Genomic DNA, 11,293 nt, shown 5'->3' on the forward strand with positions numbered 1-11,293 from the left:
GAACAAATTGAATGTGAAAAAAAATAATAGAAGTAGTGTTAGAGGTGATTAAGATATTGGAGAACTGGGAATGTATCTCAGTGGTAGAGTGCTTGTCGGACCCGGGGTTCAGTCCCCAACAGTACATACAGAAACACAGTGGGGGTTATTACACTAGTAACTTTAGTAATTTGAAGGAAAAAGAGAAAAATGCTGCAGTTTTCATAAGACTCCCTAATCCATAAAAATGAATGAAATTAAAATTTGGAATTGGAAAATATAAGGGGGACACAGGTGAGAAGATAAACGATAGAAATATGTATGTTTAAAAACGGCATGGTATTGGTACCAAAATAGACAGGTAGATCAGTGGTACAGAATAGAGGACATGGACACAAACCCAAATAAATACAATTTTCTCATACTAGACAAAGGTGCCAAAAATATGCAATGGAGAAAAGACAGCCTCTTCAACAAATGGTCCTGAGAAAACTGGAAATCCATATGTAACAGAATGAAACTAAATCCCTATCTCTCACCCTGCCCAAAACTCAACTCAAAATGGATCAAGGACCTCGGAATCAGACCAGAGACCCTGCATTTTATAGAAGAAAAAGTAGGTCCAAACCTTCAACTTGTTGGCTTAGGATCAGACTTCCTTAACAGGACTCCCATAGCACAAAAAATAAAAGCAAGAATCAATAACTGGGATAGATTCAAACTAAAAAGCTTTCTCCCAGCAAAGGAAACTCGGTAATGTGAAGAGAGAGCCTACAGAGTGGGAAAATATCTTTGCCACTCATACTTCAGATAGAGCGCTAATTTTCAGAATCTATAAAGAACTCAAAAAACTCTACACCAAAAATACAAATAATCCAATCAACAGATGGGCTAAGGAAATGAACAGACACTTCACAGAAGAAGATGTACAAGCAATCAACAGATATATGAAAAAATGTTCAACATCTCTAGTAATAAGAGAAATGCAAATCAAAAGTACCCTAAGATTTCATCTCACCCCAATTAGAATGGCAATTATCAAGAATACAAGCAATGATAGGTGTTGGCGAGGATGTGGGGAAAAAGGTACACTCATACATTGCTGGTGGGGTTGCAAATTAATGCAGCCACTCTGGAAAGCAGTGTGGAGATTCCTCAGAAAGCTTGGAATGGAACCACCATTTGACCCAGCTATCCCACTCCTTGGCCTATACCCAAAGGACTTAAAATCAGCATACTACAGAGATACAGCCACATCAATGTGCATAGCTGCTCAATTCACTATAGCCAGATTGTGGAACCAACCTAGATGCCCTTCAGTTGATGAATGGATAAAGAAACTGTGGCAGATATACACAATGGAATATTACTCTGCCATGAAGAATGATAAAATTATGGCATTTGCAGGCAAATGGATGAAATAGGAGGATATCATGCTAAGTGAGATAAGCCAATCTCAAAAAACTAAAGGATGAATGATCTCGCTGATAAGCGGATGAGGACATATAAGGGGGTAGGAGGGGTTAGTGTTAGGGTTAGGGTTAGGTTTAGGGTTAGGGATAAGGAGGGTGGTAAGAATGGAGGAAGGAAGGACTGTATAGAGGGAAAAGAGGGGTAGGAGGGGTGGGGGGAAGGGAAAAAATAACAATGAATCAAACAAGATTGCCCTATGTAAATTTATGATTTTTAATAAAAATAAATAATAAAAAAATAAATATGATTTTTAATTAAAATAAAAAGAGGCAGTGGGCTGCAAAAAAACTAATTAAAAGAAAAAATAGTCTATTCTAATACTAGAGAAAGTAGTTTAGTTTTTAATGTAAGAAGTATTATCAGAAATAGAACCACTTGGTGGTGATTAAAGTGTCACTTCAAAGAATGAGTAGCATAGATAATTCCCACAGATGTTATATTGAGAGAAAGATGTATACTGTGTGATTCCAATTTTTTCAAGTTCAAGAAGAAACTAAACTAAACTGTGGTGATTAAAATGAGAATATTGGCTCCCTCATTGCCTGGAAAAAGACGTTGGACAGCTTTTCAAGGTGCTTCAAGTGGGTGATAATTATAGGTATAAGAATTTATTGAGTTCCATACTCCAGATTTCTGTGCTTTACTCTTTTTTTTTTTGGTAATCAAAAATAGTTAAATAAAATGAAGCAATTAGTCAATAAGTGTTGGTTTTAAATAATAAATAAACCATCAGGATTATATGTTCAGTTTCTTCAATTTTAAGTATATTCTCAGTAATGACCTTATTGGTTTTTGGGTTGGAAAGTGTCATATAGCATTTAACATCTTCAGATACAGCCTGTAAAATGGAAGTGTTACTATGACAGTGAAAACCAGACAAAACAAAAAAAAGGAAAATACTCATATATTTTCTCATCCTCCTGGTTAGAAGGTGCATTACTCATTGAGCACCATGGGGAGGATATTTTAAGGAAGAAAAGTTCTACTTTAGAAAGGGGTTACACTAATTAGGGCACATTCCCTGGATGTCTTGAAACTTACACATATTTATTTAGATGCTCAAAATGGTTCTGTAACAACTAAGACCACCAAGCCTTCGTCAGGATTCCTATGACTTTATGTGCTGTTAATGTTAAATATGACTGGGATCAGAGTTCTTTTCCTTTCTGCATAGTTTCTTATTGTGAATGTCTTTTACATTGTATGGTATAGTCCCTTAGTTTCTGTAATCATCTAAATATGAGTAAAGGGAAAGAAATTAAAAGATTGCTAGTTCTTAGATATTTAGAACAGTTTTTCAAATGATTGAGCTTAATGTAAGAAAGAAAATGTTTTCATCATACTGAAGCATGTAGTGATACTGTGAAGTTGATTGAGAAAAAAAAAAAGAATTACCTAAAAAATAATGATAACTTTAGAAAAAAACATGCATTCTTTGAAATATGGGGCATACTTAAAATAAGTAGATGTTCATATTTGGTAGATTGACTTCTTATCACTGCAAAATGTGCAAGTCTGAAGCTTGTATAGAAGGAATTGTATATCAGTCACTGCTCTACTGCTAAAATATAAAAGTGAATACTTTTATTTTCCAGAACTCAACTAACTTTATGAATACTACAAACTTCCAGTCTCTTCGGCCTTTGCCATCCATTCAGATACTGGTGGATAAAATCAATTTGGAACATTCTGTCCCAATGTACGCTGAGCACTTGGTGCAGGTGGTCAGCAGCCTTACTCAGCCTTCTGATAATCTCCTTCATTATTGCTATGTTCACTGCTATCTTAAGGTATGAAAAATGAATTTCATTGTTTATTATTATGTGTTTCACTTAGAGTGTCAAATAAGTTTCTTTTTTCTTGGAGTTGTAATTTCATAGAATTAGTCGTGCATAAGTAAAATTAAAATAAGATCTAGGATAGATTTATTCATCATTCTAATATAATTCATTAGAATAAAACGATGATTATTTTAAGAAATTTTTTTTAGCTATTTGGAATTAGTAGTTTGATGCTTGTCAATGATGGTTAGTATATCTTTTGGAGATCTTGTGTATTATTGATAATTATCATTTTAAAAATTCAGGTTGTAGATGGACAATATACCTTTATTTTATTTATTTGTTTTTATATGGTGCTGAGACTTGAACCCAGTGTCTCACACATGCTAAGCAAGTGCTCTGCCACTGAGCCACAACCCCAGCTTCTGTTAATTATTTTTACATGCAGTTTAATATGGGTGCTTTAAAAGACTCATGATTTCTTTGAAGGGAACATTTAAAGGGTGGAATGTTTCATAAATATGGTTTAACATGCTAGCTTTTTGGTTACTTTTTGTTAGTTGAAATGATGTTAATTCACTTAGCATGATATTCTCCAGCTCCGTCCATTTACCTGCACATGCCATAATTTTATTCTTCTTTGTGGCTGAGTAATATTCCTTTGTGTATATATACAGCAGTTTCTTTATCCATTCATCAATTGAAGGGCATCTGGGTTGGTTTCACAATCTAGTTATTGATGTGACTCCTTCATTGTAGTGTGCTGATTTTATGTCCTTTGGGTATAGACCAAGGAGTGGAGTAACTGGGTTAAATGGTGGTTCCATTCCAAGTTTTCTAAGGAATCTCCATACTGCTTTCCAGAGCGGCTGTACCAATTTGCAATCCCACCAACAATATATGAGTGTACCTTTATCCCCATATTCTTGCCAACCCCTATTGTTGTTGCTTGTATTCTTGATAATCGCCATTCTAATTGGGGCGAGATGAAATCTTAGGGTAGTTTTGATTTGGATTTCTCTTATTACTAGCAATGTTGAATATTTTTTCATGTCTGTTGATTGCTTCTAAATCTTCTGTGAAGTGTCTGTTCATTTCCTTAGCCCATTTATTGATTGGGTTATTTGTATATTTGGTCTAAAAGTTTTTGAGTTCTATAGAAATTCTGGAGATTAGTGCTCTATCTGAAGTATGTGGTAAAGATTTTCTCCCACTCTTCACATTGTTGATTGTTTCTTTTGCTGAGAAAAAACTATTTAGTTTGAATCCATCCTATTTATTGATTACTGCTTTTATTTCATGGGCTTTGGGAGTCTTGTTAAGGGAGTGTAGCCATAAACTGACATGATGAAGATTTGGGCCTACTTTTTCACCTTTTGGTACAGAGTCTTTGGTATAATTCCAAGGCCCTTGATCAAATTTGAGTTGAATTTTGTAGAGGGTGAGAGAGAGGGGTTTAATTTCATTTTGCTGCATATGGATTTCCAGTTTCCTCAGCACCATTTGTTGAAGAAGCTATCTTTTCTCCATTTATGTTTTTTGTACTTTTGTCTAGTATGAGAGAATTGTATTTATGTAGAGTTGTCTCTTTATCGTCTCTTCTGTACCATTGATCTACCTGTCTATTTTGGTTCCAATACCATGCTGTTTTTGTTACTTTTGTGCTGTAGTATGGTTGAAGTTCTGGTATTGTGATACCTCTTGCTTCACTCTTCCTTCTAAGGATTGTTCGGCTATTCTGGATCTCTTATTTTTCCAAATGAATTTTATGATTGCTTTCTCTATTTCTATGAGGTATGTCATTGGGATTTTAATTGGAATTGCATTGAATCTGTATAGCACTTTTGGTAGTATGGCCATTTTGACAATATTAATTCTGCCTATCCAAGTACATGGGAAATATTTCCATCTTCTAAGGTCTTATTTAATTTCTTTCTTTAGTGTTCTGTAGTTTTCATTGTAGAGGTCTTTACCTCTTTGGTTAAATTGATTCCCAGGTGTTTTATTTTTTTGAAGCTATTGTGAATAGAGTAGTTTTCCTAATTTCCCTTTCCGAGGATTCATCACTTATGAATAGAAATGCATTAGAATTAGAGTGTTGATTTTATATCCTGCTACTCTGTTGAATTTATTTATGAGTTCTAGAACTTTTCTGGTGGAAATTTTTGGATCCTATAAATATAGAATCCTGTCATGAGCAAATAGTGATAGTTTGAGTTTTTTTTTTTTGCGGTGCTGGGGATTGAACCCAGGGCCTTGTGCTTGCAAGGCAGGCACTCTACCAACTGAGCCATATCCCCAGCCCCGGAGTTCTTTTCCTATTCATATTCCTTTAATTTCCTTGGTTTGCCTAATTCCTCTGACTAGTTTCAAGGATGATGTTGAATAGAAGTGGTGAAAGAGGGCATCCCTGTCTTGTTCCAGTTTTTAGGGGGAATCCTTTCAGTTTTTCACCATTTAGAATGATATTAGCCATGGACTTAGCATAGATGGCCTTTGTAATGTTAAGGAATGTTCCCACTATCCCTATTTTTTCTAGTGTTTTGAGCATGAAGGGGTGCTGTATTTTATCAAATGCTTTTTCTGCATCTATTGAAATAATCATGTGATTCTTGACTTTAAGTCTATTAATATGGTGAATTACGTTTATTGATTTCCTGATGTTGAACCAACCTTGCATCCCTGGGATGAAACCCACTTGATCATGGTGCACTATCTTTTTAATATGTTTTTGTATGCGATTTGCTAAAATTTTGTTGAGAATTTTTGCATCGATGTTCATTAAGGATATTGGTCTGAAATTTTCTTTCCTCGATGTATCTCTGTCTAGTTTAGGTATCAGTGTGATATTGGCTTCATAGAATGTGTTTGGGAGGGTTCCCTCTTCTTCTATTTTATGGAATACTTTGAGGAGTATTGGAATGAGCTCTTCTTTAAAGGTTTTGTAGAACTCGGCTAAGAACCCATCTGGTTCCGGACTTTTCTTGGTTGACAGGCTTTGACGACTACTTCTATTTCATCGCTTAAAATTGATCTGTTTAAATGTGTATGTCCCCCTGGTTCAGTTTGGGTGAATCATATGTCTCTAGAAGTCTGTCGATGTCTTCGAGATTTTCTCTTTGTTGGAAGTATAGATTTTCAAAATATCTTTTGAAAATTATCTTTTCAATTATCTTTTGTATTTCTTCAATAGTGTCTGTTGTGATAGTTCCTTTTTCATCACAAATTTCAGTAATTTGAGTTTTCTCTCTCCTTTTCTTGGTTAATGTGGCTACAGGGTTTATCAGTTTTGTTTATTTTTTCAAAGAACCATCTTTTTCTTTTGCCAATTGAATTGTTTCTTTTGTTCCGATTTCATTGATTTCAGCTCTGATTTTAATTATTCCCTGTTGTCTACTACTTTTGGTGTTGATCTGTTCTTCTTTTTCTAGGGCTTTGAATATAATGTTAGATTGTTTATTTGTTGACTCTTTATTCTTTTATTGAATGTGCTCCATGCAATGAATTATCCTCTTAGTACTGCTTTCATGGAGTTCCAGAGATTTTGATATGTGGTATCATTGTTCTCCTTTACTTCTAAGAATTTTTTTATATCTCATGTCTTCTGCTATCCATGCATCATTCAGTAAACTAAATAATTTGTCTCCAGGTATTGGAACAGTTTCTGTTTATTTATTTATTTATTTTAATTTATTTTTATTGTAAACAAATGGCATACATGTTGTTTCTGTTTGTACATGGAGTAACAGCATACTATTTGTGTAATCGTACATTTACATAGGGTAATGATGTTTGATTGATTCTGTTATTTCCCCCGCTTCCCACCCCTATATTCCCTCTATACAGTCCATCCTTCCTCCATTCTTGCCCCTTTCTCACCGCCCCATTATTTGTCATCATCCACTTCTCAGTGAGATCATTTGCCTTTTGGATTTTTCAGATTGGCTGATCTCACTTAGCATGATATTCTCCAATTTCATCCATTTGCCTGAAAATGCCATAATTTTATTATTCTTTATGACTGAGTAATATACCATTGTATGTATATATATATATACCACAGTTTCTTTTTTTAATTTTATTTTATTGTAAACAAATGGGATACATGTTGTTTCTCTGTTTGTACATGGCGTAAACGCGTACCATTTGTGTAATCATAAATTTACATAGAGTAATGTTGTTTGATTCATTCTGTTATTTTTTCCCTTCCCCCCACCCCTCCCACCCCTCTTTTCCCAGTACACAGTGCTTCCTTCCTCCATACTTGCCCCCCTCCCTAACCCTAACTCTACCCCTAACACTAACCCTTCCCTCCCCCCATTATGTGTTATCATCCACTTATTAGTGATATCATTTGTCCTTTGGCTTTTTGAGATTGGCTTCTCTCACTTAGCATGACAGTCTCCAATTTCATCCATTTACCTGAAAATGCCATAAATTTATCATTCTTTATGGGTGAGTAATATTCCATTGTATATATATACCACAGTTTCTTTTTTTTTTTTTTTTGTAGGTATTCTGAATATGCTATCTTTTTTTTTTTATTGTAAACAAATGGGATACATGTTGTTTCTCTGTTTGTACATGGCGTAAAGGCATACCATTTGTGTAATCATAAATTTACATAGAGCAATGTTGTTTGATTCGTTCTGTTATTTTTTCCCTTCCCCCCACCCCTCCCACCCCTCTTTACCCTCTATACAGTAGTTCCTTCCTCCATACTTGCCCCCCTCCCTAACCCTAACTCTAACCCTTCCCTCCCCCCCATTATGTGTCATCCTCCACTTATTAGCGATATCATTCGTCCTTTGGCTTTTTGAGATTGGCTTATCTCACTTAGCATGATATTCTCCAATTTCATCCATTTGCCTGCAAATGTCATAATTTTATCATTCTTTATGGCTGAGTAATATTCCATTGTATATATATACCACAGTTTCTTTATCCACTCATCAATTGAAGGGCATCTAGGTTGGTTCCACAGTCTGGCTATTGTGAATTGAGCAGCTATGAACATTGATGTGGCTGTATCTCTGTAGTATGCTGATTTTAAGTCCGTTGGGTATAGGCCAAGGAGTGGGATAGCTGGGTCAAATGGTGGGTCCATTCCAAGTTTTCCAAGGAATCTCCACACTGCTTTCCAGAGTGGGTGCACTAATTTGCAGCCCCACCAGCAATGTATGAGTGTACCTTTCTCCCCACATCCTCGCCAACACCTGTTGTTGCTCGTATTCTTGATAATCGCCATTCTAATTGGGGTGAGATGGAATCTTAGGGTGGTTTTGATTTGCATTTCTCTTATTACTAGAGATGTTGAACATTTTTCCATATGTTTGTTGATTGCTTGTAGATCTTCTTCTGTGAAGTGTCTATTCATTTCCTTAGCCCATTTGTCCACTGGATTATTTGAATTCTTGGAGTAGAGTTTTTTGAGTTCTTTATAGATTCTGGAGATTAGTGCTCTATCTGAAGTATGATTGGCAAAGATATTCTCCCACTCTGTAGGCTCTTTCTTAGCATTGCTGATAGTTTCCTTTGCTGAGAGAAAGCTTTTTAGTTTGAATCTATCCCAGTTCTTGATTCTAGCTTTTATTTCTTGTGCTATGGGAGTCCTGTTAAGGAAGTCTGGTCCTAAGCCGACATGTTGAAGATGTGGACCTACTTTTTCTTCTATAATCTGCAGGGTCTCTGGTCTGATTCCGAGGTCCTTAATCCATTTTGAGTTTAGTTTCGTGCATGGTGAGACATACGGGTTTAGTTTCATTCTGTTGCATATGGATTTCCAATTCTCCCAGCACCATTTGTTGAAGAGGCTATCTTTTCTCCATTGCATATTTTTGGCCCCTTTGTCTAGTATGAGAAAATTGTATTTATTTGGGTTTGTGTCCGTGTCCTCTATTTTGTACCATTGATCTACCTTTCTATTTTGGTACCAATACCATGCCGTTTTTGTTACTATTGCTTTGTAGTAGAGTTGAAGATCTGGTATTGCAATACCCCCTGTTTCACTCTTCCTGCTAAGGATTGCTTTAGCTATTCTGGGTTTTTTATTCTTCCAGATGAATTTCATAATTGCTTGCTCTATTTCTGTAAGGTACATCATTGGGATTTTAATTGGAATTGCATTGAATTTGTATAGCACTTTAGGTAGTATGGCCATTTTGACAATATTAATTCTTCCTATCCAAGAACATGGAAGATCTTTCCATCTTCTAAGGTGTTCTTTAATTTCTTTCTTTAGTGTTGTATAGTTCTCATTGTAGAGGTCTTTCATCTCTTTTGTGAGATTGATTCCCAAGTATTTTATTTTTTTCGAGGCTATTGTGAATGGGGTAGTTTTCCTCATTTCTCTTTCTGAAGATTCATCACTTATGTATAAAAATGCGTTGGATTTATGAGCATTGATCTTGTAACCTACTAGTTTATTAAATTCACTTATGAGTTCTAAGAGTTTTCTGGTGGAATTTCCAGGTTCCTCTAAATATATAATCATGTCATCAGCAAACAGGGATAGTTTGAGTTCTTCTTTTCCAATTCGTATCCCTTTAATTTCTTTGGTTTGTCTAATTGCTCTGGCTAGAGTCTCAAGAACGATGTTAAATAGAAGTGGTGAAAGAGGGCATCCCTGCCTTGTTCCAGTTTTTAGGGAGAATGCTTTCAGTTTTTCACCATTTAGAATGATATTAGCCATGGGCTTAGCATAAATGGCTTTTACAATGTTAAAGAATGTTCCCGCTATCCCTATTTTTTCTAGTGTTTTGAGCATGAAGGGGTGCTGTATTTTATCAAATGCTTTTTCAGCATCTATTGAAATAATCATGTGTTTCTTGACTTTAAGTCTATTGATATGGTGAATGACATTTATTGATTTCCTGATGTTGAACCAACCTTGCATCCCTGGGATGAAACCCACTTGATCATGGTGCACTATCTTTTTAATATGTTTTTGCGTGCGATTTGCTAAAATTTTGTTGAGAATTTTTGCATTGATGTTCATTAAGGATATTGGTCTGAAATTTTCTTTCCTTGATGTGTCTCTGTCTGGTTTAGGTATCAGTGTGATATTGGCTTCACAGAATGAGTTTGGGAGGGTTCCCTCCTCTTCTATTTTATGGAATACTTTGAGAAGTATTGGAATGAGCTCTTCTTTAAAGGTTTTATAGAACTCGGCTGAGAACCCTCTGGTCCCGGACTTTTCTTTGTTGGTAGGCTTTTGATGACTTCTTCAATTTCAGTACTTGAAAGTGGTCTATTTAAATTGTGTATGTCCTCCTCGTTCACTTTAGGCCATTCATATTTCTCTAGAAACCTGTTGATGTCTTCGAAATTTTGTATTTTGTTGGAGTATAGATTTTCAAAATAGCTTCTAATTATGTTTTTTATTTCACTTGTGTCTGTTGTGATATTTCCTTGTTCATTCAAATTTTAGTGATTTGGGTTTTCTCTCGTCTTCTCTTTGTTAGTGTGGCTAAAGGTTTATCAATTTTGTTTATTTTTTCGAAGAACCAACTATTTATTTTGTCATTTTTTTGTATTGTTTCTTTTGTTTCAATTTCATTGATTTCAGCTCTGAGTTTTACTATTTCCTGTCTTCTACTACTTTTGGTGCTGGTCTGTTCTTCTTTTTCTAGGGCTTTGAGCTGTAGTGTTAGGTCGTTTATTTGTTGAGTTTTACTTCTTTTATTAAATGCGCTCCATGAAATAAATTTCCCTCTAAGTCCTGCTTTCATAGTGTCCCAGAGATTTTGATATGATATTTCTTTGTTCTCTTTTACCTCTAAGAATTTTTTAAGTTCCTTCCTAATATCTTTTGTTATCCATTCATCATATAATAGCATATTGTTTAATCTCCAGATGTTGGTATAGTTTGTGTGTTTTACTCTTTCATTTATTTCTAACTTCAATCCATTATGATCTGATAGAATACATGGTAATGTCTCTATCTTCTTGCATTTGCTAACATTAGCTTTGTGGCATAATATATGGTCTATTTTAGAGAAGGATCCATGTGCTGCTGAGAAGAAAGTGTATTTGCTCTCGGTTGGATGGTATATTCTATA

General features: G+C 35.1%; 1 protein-coding gene across 1 annotated transcript in view; it reads left to right on the forward strand.

The window, feature by feature from the left end:
- LOC306653220 (intermembrane lipid transfer protein VPS13B-like) overlaps positions 1 to 11,293 on the forward strand; it is a gene marked incomplete at its 5' end in the record, with an annotated part of 899,457 nt that overhangs the window by 123,486 nt on the left and 764,678 nt on the right. The window contains 1 exon segment of the mRNA XM_079126163.1: positions 3,048 to 3,242. Within this exon segment, the coding sequence (XP_078982289.1) occupies positions 3,048 to 3,242 (195 nt within the window).

This window comes from Sciurus vulgaris, assembly GCF_902686455.1.
Source record: "Sciurus vulgaris genome assembly, chromosome: 1".
In the NCBI taxonomy this organism is placed as follows: domain Eukaryota; kingdom Metazoa; phylum Chordata; class Mammalia; order Rodentia; family Sciuridae; genus Sciurus; species Sciurus vulgaris.